Source organism: Ursus maritimus, unplaced genomic scaffold (assembly GCF_017311325.1).
Source record: "Ursus maritimus isolate PB19 unplaced genomic scaffold, ASM1731132v1 scaffold_2, whole genome shotgun sequence".
Lineage (NCBI taxonomy): Eukaryota > Metazoa > Chordata > Mammalia > Carnivora > Ursidae > Ursus > Ursus maritimus.
In genome coordinates, this window is record NW_024424452.1 from 83,927,825 (window position 1) to 83,952,860 (window position 25,036).

General features: G+C 35.7%; 1 protein-coding gene across 1 annotated transcript in view; it reads right to left on the minus strand.

Moving 5' to 3' along the window:
- HMCN1 (hemicentin 1) overlaps positions 1–25,036 on the minus strand; it is a 469,289-nt gene that overhangs the window by 167,438 nt on the left and 276,815 nt on the right. Inside the window, exons 32-36 of the mRNA XM_008696988.2 lie at positions 24,378–24,659; positions 23,544–23,652; positions 22,428–22,597; positions 21,121–21,275; positions 12,257–12,380 (exon numbers count right to left, since the gene is read on the minus strand). Coding sequence (XP_008695210.2) covers positions 12,257–12,380; positions 21,121–21,275; positions 22,428–22,597; positions 23,544–23,652; positions 24,378–24,659 — 840 coding nt within the window. The remainder of the gene's footprint in view (positions 1–12,256; positions 12,381–21,120; positions 21,276–22,427; positions 22,598–23,543; positions 23,653–24,377; positions 24,660–25,036) is intronic.

The following is a 25,036-nucleotide window of genomic DNA, read 5'->3' on the forward strand; positions in this document are numbered from 1 at the left end:
ACAAAGCAATGTGCTTTCTATTGCTTAAAAGGTCACGATTCATGATGAATCCATTATAATGGCAATGCTTTTTATGCATTGAATAACAAAGCAAAAATTGTTAAAGAGCAGGAAAATTTTGAAAAATCTAAAAGGAGTATACTTTAGTGCACCTTTCTCAGGAATTGATTATAGTGAAACAAAAACTAAGTTTTAAAGAATTTGAAAAATAAAAATACCCACCCAGATTGTGTGTGTATTTGTGTGTGTATGTACACTTATACTTAACAAGGAATATACATTTTTTTCAAATGCCATATACTTAGGCCACAAAATCTCAAGAAATCATTTACAACCACAATTTAATAAAATTATAATAAAAATGAGTAGAAATCAAAAACAAAAATATAAAGCTCTATACAAGGGGAAAACATCATTAAAAGGAAATCAAGACAAAAGTAGAAAGAAAAAAATAAAATAGAATGAGAGTGATTAAATTTAAAACATACAGTAAGTCACCTAGCTCTATACTATAGTACTCAAAGGAAATCCTAGTGCCCTAATTAACATATTAAAAACTAAGAAACAATGAAAATAAACGTTATAAGCGCTCAACTCGGAATCCAGACAAAGACCAATAAAATAAACCAAAAGAAGTCAGGGATAAAGAAATAATAAAAATAAAAGCAGAAGACAATACCGAAGAAAACAAATAAGCAAAAACAACAACAAAAGGCAATGAAACTCAAAGTTGGTTTTCAACAAGTTTAAAATAAAATCTGTCCTCAGGGTAAATGTCTTTGTGGGTCAGATCTCTGTATTTCTGGAGGCTGTTCTTGAAGACAAAGCCTAGAACCCAATCCTCCTTTGTATCTGTACCCATTTAAATCAGTGTGTTAACACTTCCTGCTTGAAATGCCTAGAATGTTTCTGTTTTCTGCACTGAATTCAGATGAATGATATGGTATTTAAACACAAAAGACCTTTAAATATGGCTATATGACTTTTCCAACTGAAAAGGAAAAATAATTAGTCTATGGCACATTCCTTCTAAACAGTTATTTAAATACTCACTTGAAGCCTTCTGGACTGAAGTGATCACTGAAGGCTTTGACAGACTATGTAGCTGCTGCAATAAAACATTATGGTAAGAATAAGAAACGCAAGTGCTATGGAGTGGGTTGGCTATTTTTCATTCCCTTAGAGAACTTAAAGAAAAAAAGATTAGACGTCAGCAAGAACGGCAGAGTAAGAACTCCAAAAATCCACTCCTCCATAAAAGAAACAAGAACACTGGAAAATTTGTCAAAATCAACTTTTTCAGAACTCTGGAAATTAACCAAAGACTTGCAACAATCCAAGAAGTGTTTATTCAAGAAAAACAGCTAAATCTCATTAAAAACAGTGAGTTTTATGGCATTTTATCTCCCTCTATTTCCACCACTCTCTCCACAGATCAGCAGTAAACTTGAAAACAAATAGCTTAGCAACCACAGTGAAAAAAAAAAAAAAAAAAAAAAAAAGCAGCCTAGCAGATACTGAAAGAAGCAGAATGGGTCTGGAGCTACCTAAGAGCATTATTGCTAGAAAACTGTCACTGTTTGACCTGTCTGGCCCTTCCCTGGAAATCCACACTCAAAGGACTTGTCTTTATTTAATCAGATTCAGAGTTTGCTTAGTGCAAACAGCCTTTTCCCCAGGGGCATGTTAAAATCTGTAAAAACAGACTTCACAGAAATTGTTCAGAAAACTCACCATATTAGTTTCCTCTCGCTTTCACAACAAATTGCCTCAAACTTGACAGTTTAAACAATACAAACTTATTATCTTACAGTTCTATGGGTAAGAAGTCCAATATAGTCTCACTGGGTTAAAATAAGTCTCAGAAAGGCGTAGTTCCTTTCTGTAGGCTGCAGAGGAGACTCTGTTGCTTGTCTTTTCCAATTTACAGAGGTCACTTATATTCCTTAGCTTGTGGCCTTCCTTCCTCTGTCTTCAAACCCAGCAATGGAGATGTGTGGAGGATTCATAAGACCCTCTCACATCCTACCACTCTGAAGTCCTGCCTCCTTCCTCCACTTTAATGTCCTTCTGATTACACTGGGTCTACCTGGATAATCCTGGGTAATCTACCTATTTTTAGGTCAGTTGATTAACAACCTTAATTCCATCTGTATTCTTAATTCCTCTTTGACATGTAATCTAACATATTCACAGGTTCTAGGAGTAGGATGTGAACATTTTGGGGAGTAACTCTATTCTACCTACTCATTAAATAAATAAACAGAAGACAAAAACAAACAAAACCCCAGCAACAGCAGTTACAACTATAACAATAACTATGGAAAGAAGAGAATATGGTTTCCAGAACTGCCACATTATATTATTTTTTGAATTTTTATTTTTTAATCCTAGTATAGTTAATGTACAGTGTTATATTAGTTTCAGGTGTATAATATAGCAATTCAACAATTATATAACATCACTCAGTGGTCATCATGGTAAGTGCATTCTTAATTTCCTTCACCTATTTCATCCATCCCCCCAACCACCTCCCTTCCAGTGGTAACCATCAGTTTGTTCTCCATAGCTAAGAGTCTATTTTTTGGCTTGTCTCTTTTTCTTTGTTCTTTTGTTTTGTTTCTTAAGTTCCACATATGAGTAAAATCATATGATATTTGTCTTTCTCTGACTGACTTATTTCACTTAGCATTACACTCTCTAGATGCAGCCATGTTGTTGCAAATAGCAAGATTTCATTCTTTTTTATGGCTAAGTAATATTCCATTATATCTATCTATCTATCTATCTATCTATCTCACAATATCACATATCTTTATCCATTCATCTATTGATGGACACTTGGGCTGCTTCCATAATTTAGCTATTATAAGTAATGCTGCAATAAATATAGGGGTGCATATTATCTTTTTGAATTAGTATTTTTGTATTTTTTGGGTAAATACCCAATAGTGGAATTACTAAATCATAAGATAATTCTATTTTTAATATTCAGAGGAACCTCTACACTGTTTTCCACAGTGGTTGCACCAGTTTGCATTCCCACCAACAGTGCATGAGTGTTCCTTTTCCCCCACATCTTTGCCAATACTCGTTGTTTCTTGTACTTTTCATTTTAGCCATTCTGATAGGTGTGAGGTGATATCTCATTGTAGTTTTGACTTGCATTCCTCTGATGATTCTTGATGTTGAGCATCATTTCATGCCACATTATATTATTTAAAATGTCTACTTTTCAACAAAAGTTATGAGACATGCAAACAAATAAGAAAGCATGGTCCATGCACAGGAAAAGAGGCAGTCAAGAGAATATGTCCATGAGGAAGCCCAGATATTAAACTTATTAGACAAAGACTTTAAATCAGCTATCTTATGGGATGGCTGGGTGTCTCAATCAGTTAAGTGTCCAACTCTTGATTTCAACTCAGGCCACGATCTCAGGGTTGTGAGACTGAGCCCTGTGTCAGGCTCTGTGCTGGATGTGAAGCCTGCTTAAGATATTCTCTTTCTCTTGGGGCACCTGGGTGGCTCTGTCATTAAGCGTCTGCCTTCAGCTCAGGCTGTGATCCCAGAGTCCTGGGATCGAGCCCCACATCGGGCTCCTCCTCTGGGAGCCTGCTTCTTCCTCTCCCACTCCCCCTGCTTGTGTTCCCTCTTTTGCTGGCTGTCTCTATCACTGTCAAATAAATAAATAAAATCTTTAAAAAAAAAAAGAAGATATTCTCTCTTTCTCCCCCTCTGCTCCTCCCCCCTTCTCTCTCCTTCTAAAAAAAAAAATTAAAATAAAAAAAATCAGCTATTTTATTATATTCCAAGAGTTAAAAGAAACTGTGTCTAAAGAACTAAAGGGGAGGGCCTGGATGGCTCAGTCATTAAGTGTCTGCCTTCAGCTCAGGTCATGATAGCAGCATTCTGGGATCGAGCCCTGCTTTGGGCTCCCTGCTTAGCGGGAAGCCTGCTTCTCCTTCTCCCACTCCCCCTGCTTGTGTTCCCTCTCTTGCTGCCTCTCTCTCTCTGTCAAATAAATAAATAAAATCTTAAAAAAAAAAAGATCTAAAGGAAAGTAGGAGAATGATGTTTCACTAAATAGAGAGTATTGATCAAGAACTGGAAATTGTAGAAAGAACCAAACACAAAGTCTAAAATTTAAAAGTGCAGTATTTGAGTTGGAAGAAGAAAGAATCAAAAATTTAAAGATAGGTTAATTGAAATGATCCAAGTTTAGGGGCAGAAAGAAAAAAAGAACAAAGAAAATTGACAGATAAGAGACTCTGAGGTTTGTGGAATACCATCTAGCATTATTCATAATGAAAGTCCATCCCAAAGAAGAGGAGAGAGAGAAAAGTGTAGAGAGAATACTTGAACATAAATGGTTGAAAACTTCCCAAATATGAGGGAAAACATTAATGCACACATTTAAGAAGTTTAACAAACTCCAACTTCGGTAAATTCAAAGAAACCCACACCTAGACATATCATGAAAAAGAATCTTAAAAGCAGCAAGGTAGAGAAGTGACTTATTATGTACAGGAATCCTCAATAAGTCTAGTATCTGATTTTTCATCAAAAAACATGGAGGCCTCAACCTACTGGGAGACTTATTAACGGTGCTAAAAGAAAAAGACTATCAACAAAGAATTCTATCTCTAGTGAAACTATCCTTTAGAAGGAGAAATTAAAACATTCATGGAAAATTAAAAAAAAAAAAAAAGTTCATTACTAGTCTCCAGCCTTACAAGAAACACTATAAGTCCTTCAGGCTGCAAAGAAATAGTAACTCTAATACACATGATGAAATAAAGAGCACTAGTATAAGTAACTAATAGTAAAGACAGTAAAACTATATTTCAAGCATAACTTTTTTTCTCCTCTATGATTTAAAAGACAACAGCATAAATCAGTAATTACAAATCTAAACTGATGGGATCATGATAAATAAAGGTGTAATATTTATGGCAATAATAGCACAATGGAGGGAAAAGGGAAGAGAGTTGTAAAGGAACAAAGCTCTTTATACTATTGAAATTAAATTTTAATCCGAAGTATATTATTAATTAAGATGTTAATTGTGATCCTCAAGGCAATCACAAAAAATAAACTGAAAAATATAATAAAAGAAATAAGAGAAATAAAATGGTACACAAGAAAATAGCTATTTAATATAAAGAGGCAGTAATGGAGAAACATAAAAACCGAAATGACACAATACATATAAAAAACACAGAGCATGGTAGACCATAAACTCTACCATGTCGGTAATTACATTAAATGTAAATGGATTAAACACTACTACAAGAGACACACTCCTGAGTCAAAGACACAAATAGATTGAAAATTAAAGGTTATAAAAAGATATACCATACAACTAGTAACCAAACAAAAACCAGAGAGGCTACACCAATATCAAACAAAAGAGACTTTAAAACAAAAATTATTAGCAACAAAGTAGGGCAATTTTAAAAGATGTAACAACTATAATCATACATTTACATAATAACAGAGTCTCAAGGTACATGGAGCAAAAACTGACAGAATCAAAAGGAGAAATAGTAATTCCACAATAATAGTTGAAAACCTCAATATTCCAGGTTCAATAATGGGTAGAACAACTAAACAGAAAATCAGCAAGAAAACAGAAGACTTGAACAACAGTATAAAGCACAAGAACACATAGAATGCTCCATCCAACAACAGCAGAACACACATTCTTCTCAAATGCACACTTAACATTCTTAAGGACAGACTATAAGTTAGGCACAAAACAAGTCTCAATACATTTAAAAGGATTAAAATCATACAGAATGTGTTTTCTAACCACAATGGAATAAAATTATGAATCAATGACAAGAGAAGACTTGGGAAATTCACAAATATGTGGAAATTAAGTAACACCTTCTTAAGTAACTAAGTGGTCAAAGAAATCATGAGATATTAGATAATACTCTGAGATAACTTAAAATAAAAAGACAACATACCAAAACTTATGAAATACACATAAAGCAATGATTAGAATAAAATGTGTAGCTATAAATAACTATACTAAAACTAAATCTTGAATCAATAATCTAACGTTCTACCTTAAGAAGCCAGAAAAAAGAAGAGTAAAGTAAATCCAAGATAAGCAGAAGGAAGAAAATAATAAACATTAGAGCATAAATAAATTAAACAGACAATAGAAAAATGAAAGATAAAATCAATAAGACCAAAACCTGATATTTTTAAAAGATCAACAAAGTGGACAGAATTTTAGATAGATCAATCAAGACAAAACAAAAGAGAGAAGACCAAATGCCTACAATTAGATATGAAAGAGGGGTCATTACTATAAACCTTACAGAATTAAAATGGACTATGGGGGAATATTATAAACAAGTGTGTGCCTATAAATTAGATAAACTAGATGAAACAGATGATTTCTGGAAAATCATAAATGACTGAAACTGACTCAAGGAAAAATAGAAAATCTGAATAAATGTATAAAAATTTAAAAATGACACTAGTAATAAAAAGCATCCCACAAAGAAAATCCCAGGCCCAAATGGCTTTACTGGGAATTCTACAAAACATTTAAGAAATATTAATGTGAATCTGTCACAAACCTCTTTCAAAATAGAGCAGAGAGGCAACACTTCTCAAATCACTCTAAGAAGCCAGTTTTCACCTGATAATAAAACCAGACAGAGACAGCCAATAAAAGGACGCTACAGTCCAATATCTGTTATGAAGACAGACACAAAAATAATCAAGAAAATACTAATAAGGTGAATCCAGCAACATATAAAACAAATTAAGCACCATGGCCAAGAGGATCTAATGCTAGGAAGGCAGGGTTGGTTTAACATATGAAAATCAACCAGTATAATCAAGACAGTGTGGTACTCAAAAATTAACTCGAAATGGATTAAAGCTGTAAATGTAAGACCTGAAACCACAAAACTTCTAGAAGAAAACATAGGGGGAAAGGTATTTAACAATAGTGTTAGCAATGATTTCTGGGATATGACACCAAAAACACAAAACAAAAGCTAAATAAACGTGTGGGACTACAGGAAACTAAAAACCTTCTGTACAGCAAAGAAAAGAACTGACAAAATGAAAATGGCAATGTACTAAAATGGAAGAAATATTTGCAACCGTAGATATTTTTCCAAACAAGACTAAGAAGTGACCAACAGATTCACGAAAAGTTGCTCAACAACACTTATTATCAGAGAAATGCAAATCAAACCACCAATAAGATATCATCTCACATGTGTTAGAATGATTATTTTAGGAAATACAAGAGTCAATGACTGTTGGTGAGGATGTAGAGAAAAAGGAACCCTCGTACTCTTTTGGTGGGAATGTAAATTGGTATAGCCATCATGGAAAACAGTATGGAGGCTCTTCAAAAAATTACAAATAGAACTACCACATGATCTAGCAATCCTACTTCTGGGCATATAATTGAAGGAAATGAAATAATATCTCAAAGAGACACATCCACTCCCATGTTCACTAGAGCATTATTCACAATAGCCAAGATATGGAAACAATCTAAGCGTTCACCAACAGATGAATGGATAAAGAAGATATGAGATAGATAGATAGATAGTTATAATTCCGTTCTAGCATTTAAAAGAATCATCTTGCAATTTTGAATTTAGCTTAGCACTGTTTTAGACAGAAACATTAGTAAGGTAACAATATCTTATGTTAACAATAGATGTCTGCATACTCCAAGCAGGAGGTTGGATTCCATTCAACTCGGTTTTTTTCTCTATTCTCCTTCTTCCAAAAGCTGCATGCACATTACCATGCCAAAACCACAATACCTGCTTCTGAACATATCATGGGTTAGACTTTACCTATGACTTTAATTACTCACGGGCATGAGTTGACTTTTTCAAATCCTGGTTAAATTTGATTTAATACATGACCTATCTAAAAGTGAGTTAATCCCACTCAACCACCAAAATTATGATATAACGAGTAATAAATTTATTTATACCAAGACAATACTAGAGTCCTGAACTGAAGTTATCCATTTAAAAAAAAAAAGAAAAAAGAAAAAAAAAAGTTCCCACAACATTCCCAAGTCTCCTTTAGGTCACAAGTGAACTATTAAGCAAAACACAGAAACGATAGAGGAACCTTTTTTAAGTGGGTGTTAGCAGATGTTAGCCAAGCAAATACTTCAGAATAATAAAATTAAATTAAGGGGTGCTCTACTAATGTTTTCACCAGACAACTCATACAGACCCAAGACAGTTCCTGGCCAACCGTAATGGCAACAGAACTTCAGATATATTGGAAAATGTTGGTGCTGTGAAAAGGGCCAAAAGCCAAATATGCATTTGGCCAAAACAGTTGTAAAGCTACCATTTACAGATGATAACTAGAAACCAGGAACCAGGCTAAGCTTGTAGTTGTAAGCACATATAGTCTTTCATTCAATCCCCACAACAACCTACTGATTATATTATTATTATCCTTCCCATTTTACAGATGAGAAAACAGATTTAAAAATTAACATCTAAGCCTATTGTCCTCATGATATTACTCGGCAGTACAGGGACACAAATTCAAAGCCCATGCTTTTAATCACAACATGCCACTTCTGGGTGCTTCACTGTGGTTAATCTTTTCTAGGATATAATTAAGTGCAGATGTAATGAATGCTTGAGCCATTAGACTCCAAGTAATCATCTGTTTGTGGAAACATCTGTCTTACTTGGCAAATATCCGAGGTTTAGATAAAATTTCATAGTTTGGTCTAGAGAATGAGAACTTTCAGAATTATGAAACTTTGATGATCAAAAAGGACCACCTACTAAGAGTCTCTGTCTTCTATAATGGACAGAACTCCCCCTAAGAAACCTAGGGGTTCACAAGAATGTTCCTCTCCTCATGATCATGACTTAGTCTTCTATGTCTTCCAGGAGACAATCCACCCTTCCTTTGCCTTTTGAAAACACTTTTTTCTATGCTTGAAAACAATGGAAGCATCTACAGTCTTTTTTATAAGAAAGGAAAATATTAAACAATTGGAAAGCTGAATTTCTTAGGATTGAATACATTTGGATGCCAATTATTGTAAATGCTCATTTGCTGAATGTGTTACCCCATCAATAAAGACTGGGATTAAATCCTCAGTTAGAAAGTAACTATGAGATTGGTTAAATAAGTTAAAAAAATTAAATGCTGGTTGCTTCTCTATAGATTTTTCAATGTTCCTCTTAATATATAGCACCAGGATTGGATACAATACTTCAAAAGCATTTAGAGAGCAAGAGTGTAACAGGGCTAATTCCTTTCTTGTTGTCCATACTGTAAGTTTCTATTACTGACTCTAAGGTTAATTAGCATTATTATGAAATTGAATGACTGTATCTATGTAATTGCAGAAAGCCATTGATATCTCCAGTATTTCAATGTGTGGTGTCTTTAAGCCACTCTTCTCCAACCCTATTCTTATGTAGTGTTTCACATCAGATTAACTTGTCATTTTAACTTCTTAAGTCTTTTAGAAATCTATGGTCAACTAATCCTTTAGAAATTCCTACAATTTTTGTTAACATCTCCAATTCTCACTGAAGTTATTAATACAAGTATTGAAGGGGACAGAATCAAGTTGGGACCCATTTACATCTAATGTGACTTCGCTTTTCAGGAGTGCCAAAGTAATATGTCAACTTTCTGTCGATTCCTGTACAGTAGCCAATCACTTCCTTTCAAGTTGATAATAATCAGTATTAGATCAGAAGTTCATTTCATCATCTATTCTCCCTTCAGACTGATGAACTGTTATCTGGACAAGTCAAGGTCATATTAGTAAAACATTTTCAGGTACTTTAAGTATCTTACTCTATTCCATTTGTGATTTGTATCAAGAAGATTGTTTCATATTCTCCATCCAATTTGGTAGCATTTAATAAATCCTTACAATGACTATCCTTCTGTTTCTTTCCTTTCACATTAACTCAGATGTCTTCCAGCTTGTTGTCCTGCTCTCTGATGATTTTCTGTGTAGGTGTGTACCCTAATTGCAATCCCTGTTAACATACATTTTGTTACCATATTCATATCGTAGGTTTATAGACTTATGTTTTCCTAGGTGTTGACTCTTTGTTTGTTTCTGTTTTTGCTTTGTATATGATGGGACCCTTAATTTCTTTCATGAACTCTGGTTTTGAATCATTCTTGACTACATTAGTAAGTCTCTAAGCCAGTTTTTAGAGTCTGGGCCAATGTTCCTCTGAGTAATGACATACAGACCACTTGCACCAGAGAAGTTATTTCAAGAGATCTGGACCTGGGCCCAGGAAGCCGCATTTTTAACATGTAATACATATGACTTTTATGAACACTGAAGTTTGGGAGCCCCAACACTAATGTTTGGTTCTTCCCAGCTCTAGAGACATACACTCTGTTCTTCAATATACACTCTTCATTCAATATTTTAATCCAGTCTAGAGAACAAAAACACCCTTCTTTTTGATAACACCTGAGAGAGTAAAAGTGGGAGATATTTTACATCTAATACTTCAAAACCTCAAAAGCACTCTTCAAGTCAGATACTCAGAGAAATTAAATGGTTGGCTCGAGGTTACACAGATCATGGTTAGCATAGAATTTAAACCACAATTGGTCTGACTCTGGTGCCTGAGATGATTGCAGCATATGATGCTATCCCACTTAACTGTTTCCTTTTAGCCAACAATGGAGACTAGATAAGGACTGAAATTATTGTAAGGGAAAAGATAAATAGCCTGTAAAATGAGGAGAAAAGGACCCTCAGGGTAGGAAAATGAGGAAAGGAGAGCAAACCCACCCACAGCACACTCTTAAATGGAAGTGGAGATCTCAGTATGAGCTGGAGACAGCTGCCAAAGAGCACTAGTGTGAGGGAGGAGGCCTTATGAGAAACAAGGTAAATTCAAGGCAACTTAAGGAGAGCAGGGTCAATTTCAATCAAGCCAATTTCAAGATAGTTATAATGAGATATTGGTCTTTAAGTTAATTACTAAATGAAAAAGTAAAAGTCCTAAAGAACATGGTTTGTGTATATGACATCCATAAATTAGGTGTACGTATTTGGGGAAAGTGGGAAAATAAATTGTTTTATTAAAACATTTAGGGAACTGACGATCTGAATCTTTTAACTAGTTGATTTATTTATTTTTTTAAGATTTTATTTATTTGAGAGAGAGAGTGCACAGAGGGACAGTGAGAGAGAGAAGCAGACCCCCCACTGAGCAGGGAGCTGGTCTCAATTCCAGGACTCTGAGATCACGACCTGAGCCCGAGGCAGATCCTTAACCATCTGAGCCACCCAGGGGGCCCCAACTAGTTGATTTAAATAAAATAAAATACATAAAGAAGTAGATTAGAAGAATTCAATGTCCAATTTAAATTTTTTCATTCACATACTATTCACTTTTTCATTTGTTAATATTTATTGATTGCCTACTGATAATGTAACTGGAATCAAGCTAGATGCTGGAGCATCCTTCTAGGTTAAATTGCTCAGTAAATGTAGAGTAAATATGTGAATAAATGAACGAAGAATAAATGAAGTGAATGAATAAATTATTTAAAAATCACAAGGATTAGAGAAAATGAGGAAGGTATCACATGGAAATCTTGGATAGCTCTCTGCAAATATATTTGGCTGAATTAGGAAAGTCCAAGCCTATAATTCTTGACCCTTTCTGATGAGATTCCAGAGATCTGAAGTCTCACATTCAAGGTCAAATCATCTTTTAAGTTTATTATGAAGCTGTAATATTCATGAGATATTCCATGGCTACCCAGACTTTTTACTAAAGTACTTGAGAGAAGAACCTAAGTCAAGAAAGCTTCTACTTACAAAATCCCTCTTATAGCCAGCAAAAAAAAAAAAAAAAAAAAAAAAAAAAAAATCACAGAAATTGCTAAGGAGCAATCCTGCAACTCTGCCTTTACAACAAGTTATCTGTACAAAGTTATTAGTTAACAGAATTCAAATAATTAAAAACTTAAGGGTAGTATGTTTATTTATGAGCTTAGCATATCCTATTTGACAACCTGAACATCTTAACAGATATCTTGAAAAACTGATATCTTAATATGAGCAATTATAACTACAATAATGTAAAAAAAAAACAACTATTTTTCTCATACAAACAAAAATAAACACTTGTTTCTTTTACACTGTAATTCAATAAAAATGAGCCATCATGTTCAAAAAAAGCCTTAGAAATGTTCTTTTGTTAAGACAGGGGAATGACATTACCATGCACGTGTAGCTGAAGGTGCTGCTGTGTTTCTCCAGCTGCATTGGTCGCCACACATGTGTATCTGCCAGCATCTTCCATCAGGGCTTTGGCAATTTGTAAAACTCGACCAGAAGACTGTATCTAATTGGGAGCAGAAAGCATGGCAGCACTTTGTACTTTACACTGAACTTGAAAGCATTTGCTGAGATAGACAAACTCATTTAAATTTATGCTATTTAATTATATTTTTATGCCAATATCTTAATGATCTCCTGATAGATTAGAATCAGATCACTTCATCATACCAAAAAAAAAGGCTGATTTGATTGAAAAACTTTTCTTATTCATTGGAAAACACAAAATAAAAGAACCTAAGGCCAGCCTGCTGGTACAGTCATAAAACTTCACTGAACAAAAGACTTTAGCACTGAACAATGAGGTATGTGATGAAAATTTAAGCTACTTAAAAAAATATGGTCACATTTATGTAACACTTCATAAATAGTTTTAAAACAACAATCTTTTTTGATTAAATGGTCATGGGGGCCAGAAAAACAATAAAAATTATAAAATATGAGTAATGGAAATGCAGATAAATTTCTTCCTGACTGTTTTTCCTCATTTCTCATTTCTCTCTTCTCCACCATTTTGGAACTAGTGATTCAGTGGTTACTCTTTGAAACTGATTATTCAGAGATTATCAGTAACTTCTAACACAACATCCAGCAGCTTATGTAGTAAGCTCACATTCTCTCTCACCATCTACAGCATTTGGCATTACTGACCACCTACTCCTGAATCACTCTACTCTCTGGCTGTTAAAGATACAAAAATGTCTTCAGTTCTCAATCTCTGACTTTCTTAGGAGATTACGGAATCTGCTTCCTCCTCCTGACCCATAAACATAAAGCTCAGCTTTCTGATCATTTCCATCCAAATTCATAGCTTCAGGGAAGAATCCTGTGCAGACTCCAAAATTTATAGTACTGGCCTCAATTTCTCTCCTGAGCGCCGACACTCGCTGTTCCAGCTAATCTGCTGGATGGGTTAGCGCATGAAATTTAACACATCCAAAACAAAGCTTATAACTGTTTCCTTGTATCTCCAGACCTACTTTTCATTGCATGTTTCCAATCTCGTTTAATGGCACTACTAGTCTCCAAGTCATCTTGATTTCAGAGCCCACTCTGACTCTCCTATTAGTTATACTACTCTATGTTTTTCATATCCTCTACTTTTCCATTCTCACAACCACTGTGGGATTATAATAGCTTCTTAATTTATATTCCAGTGTCTCCAACCTCCCAAACTGTTAATCTATCTTATATGCAATTGCCAGAATAATTTGTCTAAAATGCAAATTTGATCCTTTTACCAATTTCCCTTCAAAGCTCACTCGTAGCTCCCCACTTGGTCCAGAATGAAATCTGAACTCAGCATAGTCCTCCACGCTTACCACATTCTGACCCCAAATGATCCGCTCTCTATATACTCCCAAGTAAACCCCCACTTGACCTACTCTCCAGCCACAGTGTACTAAACTCATTAAGTACCACATTCATACATTAATATTCACTTCTACACTTTTGCACATGGCCTTTAAATGCCATAATTTTTTAAGACTCTGAACGAAGTTCTCTCTTCTATAAAGAGTCTCCCCCTAGATTAACTCATTCATGTGTATGGTTTCAAATATCATCTATGTGTCAGTATCTCCAGCCAGAACTCTCCTTTGAGCTCCAGGAACATATATTCCATGGTCTACCTGATCTCCACTTTCTTTAAAGTCAACTTAACCTCCAAAAGTCTAAAACTTAAATCCAGTGTTTTGCCCCTAAATGGGTTGTCCTCCAAAGTCTCCTGTCTCACTGGATGGCATCATAAGATACACATCTGTGTAGGTTAGATTCCCCAAGTTCTCCTTATTTCCTGTGCTCTCAACTTTCATATGCAATTTATCACTGAGTCCTAATGATTGAAACAATAATTCTCAAATATATCCATATATCCTCATCTTCATGGCTAGAATGTGAGTTTAAATTTCAATCTTTTCTCTTTCCTAGATGAATAAGACCTAATTGTTTTCCACACATTTACTCTTTACCTTTTTAAGTTTATTTTTGGAGGTAAAATTGGCATATATTATACTAGTTTCAAGTGTACAACATAACAATTCAATATTCATACACATTGCAAAGTGATGATCACAAGTCTAGTCTTCATACAAAGTTATAAATTTTTTTGTGATGAGAACTTTTAAAGATTTACTCTCCTGTTAACTTTCAAGTATGCAATATAATATTATTGAGTATAGTCACTATGCTGTAATTATATCCCCATGACTTATTTACTTAATATCTGGGATATTGTACCTCTTGACCACCTTCACCTGTTTTGCCCACCTCTCAACCCCCCTTTCCTCTGGCAATCACCAATCTGTTCAATGTGTATCTATGAGTTTTATTTCTTTTATTTTTTAGATTCCACATATAAGTGAAATCACATGGTATTTATCTTTCTCTGTCTGACTTATATCAATTAGCATAACACCCTTAAGGTCTATCCATTTTGTCACAAATGGCAAGACTTCATTCTTTTTTTATGATTGAATAGTATTCCACTGTGTGTGTGTGTGTGTGTGTGTGTATGTGTGTGTGTGTGTGTGTGTGTTTATCATATCTTCTTTACCCTTTCATCTACTGATGAACACTTTGGTTGTTTCCATGTCCTGACTATTATAAATAATGCTGCAATGAGCATGTGGGTGCATATATCTTTTTGAGTTAGGGTTTTTGTATTCTTGGGATAAATATCCAGAAATGGAATTGCTGAGTCATATGGTGGCTCTGATTTTTATTTTTTGAAGACTCTCCATACTGTTTTCCATAGTGGCTGCACTAGTGTACATTCCCACCAACAACGCACAAGGGTTCCCTTTTCTCCACAACCTCACCAACATTTGTTATTTCTTGTCTTTTTGATAATAGCCTTCAAACAGGTGTGATGTGATACCTCATGGTTTTGATATGCATTTCTCTAATAATTATTGATGTTAAACATTTTTCCATGTGCCTGTTGGACATCTATATGTCTTTGTAAAATGTCTAGTTATATCTTGTGCCCATTTTTAAATCAGATTGCTTGGTTTTTTTTTGTTTTCTTTTGCTATTGAGTTGAGCTCTTCATATACTTTGGATATTAACCCCTTATCAGATATATGACTTAAAATTTTCCCCCTATTTATTAGGCTGCCTTTTTATTTTGTTGGTGGTTTCCTTTCCTGTACAGAAGCTTTTTGGATTGATGTAGTCCCACTTGTTTATTTTTCCTTTGTTGCCTTTGATTTGGGAGTCAGATCTAAAAATTCAATGCCAAGACTGTTGTCAGTAAGCTTACTACCTATGTTTTCTTCCAGGAGTTTTGTGGTTTCAGGTTCTACATTCAAGTCTTTAATTCATTTTGAGCTGATTTTTGTGTATGGCTTAGGACAGCATTCTGGTTTCATTCTTTTGCATGTGACTGTCCAATATTTCCAACATCATTTATTGAAGAGAACATCCTTTCCCCATTGTATATTCTTGCCTTCTTTGTCATAAATTAACCAGCCATATGTGTCAGTTTATTTCCGGGCTCTCTGTTCTGTTCCATTGATCTATATGTCTGTTTTTATGCCAATTCCAAACTGTTTTTGATTACTACAGCTTTGTAGTATAGTTTGAAAACAGTATGATGCTTCCAGATTTGTTTTTCTTTCTTAAGATTGCTTCGGCTACTTGGGGTCTCTTGTGGTTCCATACAAATTTTAGGATTGTTTGTTCTATTTCTGTGGAAAATGCCATTGGAATTTTGATAGGAATTGTATTGAATCTATAGATTGCTTTGGGTAATAGGAACATTAAAACAAGATTAATTCTTCCAATCCATGGACATGGGATACCTTTCCATTTATTTGTGTTTTCTTCAATTTCTTTCATCACTGTCTTATATTTTCTAGTGCATAGGACTTTCACTTCCTTTCACCTCCTTGATTGAATTTCTTTTTATTCTTTTTTATGCAATTTTAAATGGGACTATTTTCTTAATCTCTCTTTCTGATAGTTTGTTAGTGTATAGAAATGAAACCAATTTTTGTATATTGATTTTGTAACCTGCAACTTTACTGACTTCATTTATTAGTTCTAACACTTTTTGGTGAAGTCTATGGGATTTTTTTAATATATAAAATCAGGGGTGCCTGGGTGGCTCAGTCATTAAGCGTCTGCCTTCAGCTCAGGGCGTTATCCCAGGGTTCCGGGATCGAGCTCCACATCAGGCTCCTCCACTGGGAGCCTGTTTCTTCCTCTCCCACTCCCCCTGCTTGTGTTCCCTCTCTCGCTGGCTGTCTCTCTCTCTGTCAAATAAATAAATAAAATCTTTAATATATTATATTATATATATACATATATATATAAAATCATATTGTCTGCAAATAGTGACAGTATTACTTCTTCCTTTTCAATTTGTATGTTTTATTTCTTTTTCTTGCCTAATTGCTCTTGATAGGACTTCCAATACTATGTTCAAAAAAAGCGATGAGAGTGGGAATACTTGTCTTTCTCTTGATCTTAGCGAAAAAACTTTCAGCTTTTCACCACTGCATATGATGTTAGCTGTGGGCTTGTCATATACGGCCTTAATTATGTTGAGGTATGTTTCCTCTATACCCATTTTGTTGAGGGTTTTTACCATAAATGTATGTTGACTTTTGTCAAATACTTTTTCTATTGAGACGATCATATAATTTTTATCCTTCATTTCATTAATGTGGTGTATTATGTTGGTTGATTTGTGAATGTTGAAACATACTTACATCCCTGGAGTAAATTCATCTTAATCATGGTGTATGATCATTTTAATGTTGATAGCAACTTAAGTTTGGATGCATTCTAAAACTGCATTTTTACTCCCCCACAATGTCTTATGTTTTTGATGTCACATTTTACATTCTTTTATTTTGTGTCTCCCTTAACTGTTAATGTGGTTATAATTTTACTACTTTTGATTTTTATCTTCATACTGGCTTTATAAGTAATTAACCCACTACCTTTACTATATATTTACCTTTACTAGTGACATTTTTACTTTCAAATGTTTTCTTGTTACTAGTTAGTGCCTTTTTTTTTTCAGCTTAAAGAAGTCCCTTTAACATTTCTTGTTGGGACAGTTTAGTGATGAGGAATTCTTTTACCTTTTGCTTGTCTAAAAATATCTTTATTCTCTTTCAATTCTGAATAATAACCTTGCCGGGTAGTGTATTCTTGGTTGGAAGTTTTTTTTTTTTTTTTTTTTTCCTTTCAGCATTTCAAATATATCATGCCACTCTCTTCTGGCTTTCAAGATTTCTGCTGAAAAATCAGCTGATAGTCTTATGGGGGCGGGGTTCGCTTGCACCTAACAAATGGCTTTTCTCTTGCTACCTTTAAGATTTTCTTCTTATCTTTAACTTTTTACATTTTAATTATAAAGTCTCTTCCTGTGGATCTCTCTGGGTTCATCTTATTTATGCTTCTTGGACCTGGATGTTTGTTTCCTTCCCCAGTTTAGAGAGGTTTTCAGCCATTATTTCTTGAAATGTGTTTTCTGCCCCTTTCTCTGTCTCTTCCCCTTCTGGAATCCATATAATGTGAATGCTATTTCACTTCGTGTTGCCCCTTAGATCCCTTAAGCTATCTTCATTTTTTAAAAATTCTTTTTTCTTTTTGCTGCTCTGTTTGGGTGAGTCCCACTGCTGTTTTCCAAGTCACTGATCTGTCCTTCTGCTTCATCTAATCAGCTGTTGAACCTCCTAGTACAATTAATTATTGCATTCTTCAGCTCTGTGACTTCTGTTTGGTACTTTCTTATATTTTCTATCTTTTGTTGCAGTTCTCGCTGTGTTCATCCATTCTTTTCCTGAGTTCAGTGAGCATCTTTATGGCCATTACTTTGAACTCTTTATCAGGTATATTACTTATTTCCATTTCATGAAGGTCGTTTTCTGAGGTTTTTGTTCTGTTCTTCCATTTGAAACATACTTCTGTTTCCTCATTTTGCTTGAGTCTCTGTGTTCATTTCTATGTATTAGGCAAAATAGCTATCTTCCCGGTCTTAAAAGAGTAGCCTTGTGTAGATTAACCTCATTGTTCAAACCTCCCCTAGCTCTTGGTTGTCTCTCAGACCTTGTGACTGCCTAAGTAGCCTGATTTATTCTTGATAAGTCCCAGTTATTAAGGGTGTTCCAAGACCTAGCAGTGTTCCAAAGAGAGGAATCTCAGTCAGCACCTGGTTTCAGGCTGACTAGAAGCCAGATCCTTAGGCAGCAGCTTTTAAAGTACACAGCTATATACAGTCCTACAGGACTGCAATTGTAAACCCTGCTGGCCTTCAGACCAGGGGATCTGGAGGTGTCCCTTGGGTGACAGTTGCAAAAATCAGGGCTTCAGGTGTGTGTGTATATGCTCCTTGCTGGGAGGTACCAGTGAGCTACAGCAAGGCCACGAGAGAACACAAAGGTGGTGTCTCCCTGGCTATGGTCCCTGAGAGTGCCTTCATAGCCTCTACATATGTGACAGACCTGAAGCCTGTCCCTCAGGCTGAAGCTCCAGGACCAGTGGGTGGGCCTTTTTCACCAGCAGACTAGGAGTGTATTCCAGTTACTGTGTGTACCACTTGGGTGTGGTAGCCTGCCAAAAACAGCTTTTCTGATTATTGTTACAGTCCCACATGGCCCTGGAATACAAGCCCCTCTGGCCACTGGGTCCAGGCAGTCAAGGGGTGTCCCTTGTGTGGACTGCGCTTGCGTGTTAGCTCTACTGAGGCAGTGGGAAAGTACTTGGGGTGGGGGCATGCCTGCAGCTTTAGCAAGGCAGGTGAAGAATGCTGGGGGGTAGAGCATCCTCCCTCCCCATCTCCATTTTAGCAAGGCAGTGGGAGATTGCTGTGACTGTGCATATCTGCTTTTACCAGTAAGGTGGAGGGAGAGTGTAAAACTGGTGCCTGACAGCACCTCTGTCCCTGGAGAAAGTCTCTACTGGTCCCTGTCCCTCTGGCAGATGCTTTAAAATTAGCAAATGAATCTCCTTCACATATAGTCTAGTCTAGGCACTTTTCAAATTTTTGCACTAGGCCCCAGGGCCAGTAAGTCTGCATGTGAGTCATTTAAAAGAAGTATCTCAGACTCCTATAGTCCTTTGGGTCTCTTGGATGTAAGCTCCATTGGTTTCCAAAGCTGGATATTGTATGTCTTGTCTCTCCAGTACAGGTCCCAAGGGTTGGAATGCCTGATGTAGGGCACCAACCCCATGCTCCTCAGGGAGAAGCTGCAGACTCATGAGATCCCTCCCTATTATGAGTTGGTATGGTATAGTTTTTGGCAAGATTGGGTATTTGCCTCTCCTGTCCATCTTGATGTTGCCCTTTTATCCTTTGTTGTGGAGGAGCTGTTCAGCTAGCTTTCAAATCATTTTCAGAGGGAATTGTGCTGTATGTGGCAGTAGATTTGGTGTGTCTGTGGGATGGTGAGTTCAGGATCTTCCTACATGACTGTCTTGGACCACCCCTGCCCACATATCTACTTTAAACTCCTTCAATTCATTATCTAATAGGGGCAAGTAATTATTAAAAATGAAAATCAGATTCTGTCACTACTCTCTTGATACTCTTCAAAGATCTCCCATTGCTTGAAAGTAAAAATAAAATTATTACTATTACTTAAATGCCTTCTACTCCCTGGTCTCTTCTAATACCACCTCACCTTGCTGTGTTCTTCAGTCCACTGTCTTACTATCAGGTCCTCAGGAGGTGTCATGATCCTCTACTTTAAGTTGTTTGCCCATACACATCTCTGAAATACTCTACATGGTTCTCTTCCATTAATTCACTCATTTAACTCCTATGTATTCTTCAGATCTCTATTCAAAGGCTTTCTCCATGAATTACCTAATGCCTAAAGCCTTTCCACATTATCTGTTCTTATACTTCTCCATATTTTCTCTTAAAGTTACTCATTACAATTAATAATTAAACTTTTATATGATTATGTGATAAATGTCTATCTCCCTGCAGTATGTTTTAAGGCTTCATAATGAATCTCTCACTAGCATAAATGTATACGATTAGTTCCATTGGATTTGGAATAGGAATAATAAATGAGCAGATACCCATCATTTGTACTGGGAAAAGAACTCAAAACATCCTTCATTACTGAAAACTTACTACAAGCAAAGTTCAAGCCCACATTAGTCAACTAACTTGATCCTAGTAGCAAAATCTATTAATTCAGATTTTTAAAAGAATCATTGAGATTATCTAAGTTTGAAATCAATCAATCTATCTATCCAGAAATATATGAGGTATATTTATATGCCAGGGATTAGACTCAGTTGAAGGATACAGAAGTAAATTTATTCAGACTGAGTCTCTGCCCTCCTGAAGCTTATAAACTAGTTAAAGTATTTTTTTCAAGACTTATTTCACTTAGGTTTATGTAGATATGATTTTATCTTAATCTTAGTCTATGGTATACTGGGGATACTCTGAGTCAGTAATGAACACCGTTCATTCATCCACAAGACACCAGTTTTTCAATAAGGCAAAACAGGCATAAATTGAAATAATAAAAACACCAACCACAACGTTAAAATCATTATCATCATTAATGTTATTGGTCTTTAATTAATTCAATTTTTCAAGTCAAAATATTAAGTTAAATTCTAAAAAACTCTAAGGAAAATACATACTGTTTTAATAAATTTTCTGTAAATTCTATCCAGCAGGAAAATCTACAATTCGGAAAAAGAATGTGATAGCTCTGGGAAGATCGATGGAGATTTCACATTTGGGGCTCAGCAATATTTATACTTACTTTAAGATTTCCTTGGGCAGTGTTTACAGGCTGGCCATCTTTTAACCATGTAATAGACGGATTTGGAATGCCATTGGCGATGCACTGCAAGGTGACAGGCTTGTATTTCACTACGGCTCTCTCAGAAAGGCCCGAAGATTTGATTGTTGGAGGAACTAGATTTAAGGAAGGAAGGAAGGAAGGAAGGAAAGAAGGAAAGGAAGGAAAGCAGGAAGGGATGGAAGGACAGAATGAGGGAGGGAGGGAGGGAACACAAACCATAATCAGTGGGTCCAGTACTTACTCCTATTTTAAGAAACAATGAAATAATTTTATCCCATACATTTAACTTATAGTTTTCAGCAATTTTAGATGACTTATTTCTGAAGTATGGATCTCTAATTCTCCAAAGAATAAGATGTGTTTATAGCAACTGCAATCCACATGTATGTTTGGCTTATACATTTTGGTATGTTTTCCCAATTTATTATGATCCTCCTTTTCTCTAGAACTACCTCATTAAATCAGGGTGGGTTTCCTCTACCTGTATTTATACTGCATGACTCTGACCCCAGCAAGGCTGAATGAATACAGAATGGGAACTTGATTTAACCTGGCCTGCCAGATTCCCTCCCTCAGGAATTGGAACTGAGACTGAGAAACAGGGTCAGCTATATTTCTTCACAGGATTTAAAAAGCAGGGGGAAAAAAGTCTGCATGGACAGAGCGAAAAAGTTGACGTGCATAGAAACCTCCGTTAGAGCTTCTAAATGGCTCCCCTGCTTCTCACTGCAGTCCCTCCTTTCCCAAGGTTGGCAGGAAAGTGAGACACACAATACCATGGCCGAGGTTTGTCTCTGTCATTACACTAGTAGTTCCGACTCTTCTGTGCTAGTTCTGTGAATGCCCCTATCTACCCTGGATCCTACATAACATCCTTAGCCTCCATTTCTGGAAATGACTTTATTCACACTCCCTCTTGTTCTGGCTGAACCCTGGAGAGCTGACACAACCCCTTTACTTGGAATTTGCTGCCTGCCTATTCTATCTTATTTGGTCTTGTTCCTCAGACCCTGGCATTCTATGTAGCATACACTTCCTAACATGTGAAATGTTTATATTAATTTACATAAGTCTCTTGGTTAAGTCTCTGTGTTAGTAAAGTGCCTTCAGATTAATCTGCCATTTTTAATTCAAATTCACATCCTTTATATTACTTTCCACAACTCAAGATTTATCCAGATTACTGAGCTACCACCTGACTTAAATAATGACACAATGCATAAATTAATTTTAAATGTAATGCTCATGTCCCTTCTTCAGCATACCATGAACAGTAACTTCAAATTCCTTCTTGTGGTCACCAGCAATGTTTGTCGCCACACAACGATAAAGACCTGTATCTGACACTTGAGCCTGTGCGATAACCAATTTGCGTCCATTTAGTAAAATCTTGAATCCATCCCTTTCATCAATTAGCTGGCCATCCTTTAGCCACCTATAGAAACAAGGCAAAAAGAAGTCTGGCGATGTATTTTAAATAACTTAGTTCCCAAAAGATACGGGTGTGGGCGTATATCTTAGAAGAACTAGATTTATCTATATATTAAATGTTTCTACACATACATAGATATGTAAATTCTCAATTACGTATTTGCCTAATTCCCTATTTGCCCACTCTGTAAAATGAACTACAATGGGGAAAAGAAAAAGTAAACCTGGCCCAACACAGAAGTTGGCAAAGTGTTGGAACCCCAGTAGTTACGTGTTTTCTCCATCCTTCTATTTACATTGAGGAAACAAAGAGGTAAGTGCCCCTAAATAGTATTTACTTCAAATGTTTAAATAATATTATCCAGCAAGTGAATACATTCCTAAAATACCTGTAAAATAAAACTCTGAAATCATATATCATTATTTTTTCATTTCTTATGAGTTATCATTTTCCATTCTATTTTGTAATCATATGTGAACATATGATTGACTAACTGTTCCTTTGCATATCCTGCACCTTGGAAATGAAGGTAAGTATTCACAAAATGCTTTGTGAATGAAGGAATGAGAAAAAAGAATTGGTAAACATATATGCATGGTAACTTCTTCTATTTCCCTAATATGTGCAGTACATTTCTTTTTACTTATTCATTAAACATTTCAGTGCCTCAAGAAGATCTGACAGATACTGCTTACTAGTCTGTCTCTATGAACTGAAAATGTAATTTCTAGGAGCATACATGAAATTCCTCTAATTGAACAGATTTAGGGGTCGTGTGATTATTAAGCAAAAGTTGCCTTCGATATAGAGTATGTCTTTTAAAAGAGGAACATAAAGAATATAATTTTATATGGCCACCTTTTAATGACACAGAAACTTTTTCAAGATAGCCCTAAAACACTCAAATAAAGAAGTGGGAGGTATTTAGAAGACATACCAAAACCCTTACATGATAGTTGGTGTGGGAGAGCCTGTCACTTGACAATCTAGCTCCAGTAAGTTATTAACCATCACAATGAAGTAAGATGTTTCATCTCCTCCTTCTATAGCTGGTGGCACTAGAAAACAACAGAGATGTAACATACGAAGAAATGTACACCAGAAAAAATACACCACCATTTTAAGCAATACTAAGTTGCAGTTCAGAAAGCTGACAAGTATCATAGGAATTTGGTACATGAAGGGGATTTGAAATGTAAAATATATTTTATCATACACACTTGCTAGGATCAATGAAGGTATTTTTGATATGCTGTGGATTTTTCTCAATTAATCGAGCACTCTGGTGCTGCTGATGCCACCTGAATATAAAGTTGGTTCATAGTTTATGCTGCTTATTTTCGTAATAATAAGAGAAGTGAACCTCAGAAATTGGACCTCTGTGCAAAAAGCCTTCAATTTATAGAGAAACAGAGACTAAAAACATTGCAAGATGACTTCCCAAGGCCCAGAGACTGTTTCCTGCACTAGACATAGCATAGTGCTCATGACAGAGGACCATGGTATCACTCACTGCGATCAGATACTGTCACAGATGTAAAATACATCAATGCACCTACAAATACAAAGCGTACCTATCAAAATCAGTGGAAGATTTATGTGGGTTCTTAGATCTTGGGACTCTGGTAATAAATCTACCACTTAGTAATGTGCAGTCCGGAGCTGAACAGATAACTGAAACTTCTCTAAGATTGTTTCATTGTTGTACAACCAAAAAAGCATTTAATAAAATGGTCAGGTTTTGCTATGGATCTGGAATCCAGATAGTGGCATCCTTATTTACCTAGGACATCAACTTCATATTTGATTTCCTTTTCTCCTGCCACACTGGTAGCCACACATACATACTGTCCCCGATCAACTTCCAGGGCACTCAAGATTTCCAGTTTCTTCCCACCAGCTTCGGTACGGATGTTGTCACTGGCTTTCACAGGTACACCGTCTTTTAACCAGGTGAGAACTGGAGGAGGGCTGCCAGTAGCTTTACACTCTAGTGTCAGCGAATGAGCAATAACCACTTGCTTATTCAGAGGTACGGCCAAGTCACCTTCTATCATTGGAGGAACTAGGTAGAAAAAAGTAATATTTCAGGCATCTTTGAAATCCTAATGAAATAAAGGGGATTTTGTTTTCACGTAGACCATAGAAACTACATACATGTCTGTCTCCTTCTAAGCTATTAAGGAAAGAATTTTTTGGGTTAGCTGATCTGCAACTATCCTAAATATTGTGGGATACTTTGTTCTGTGTCTGGCTTACAAAGGGTAAATGATAGAAAATGATCTTAGTCCTAACAACTACTTTACCTTCTCCATAAAAACCAAATGGTCTAGATGCCCCATGTGCCATGGGCAAATGGTTGGGCAAATGAAAGGACCACTTCTTGCTAACTGTAGCTTTTAAAAATATTTTTTTCTAAATCATGGGACAATTCTGCCAATT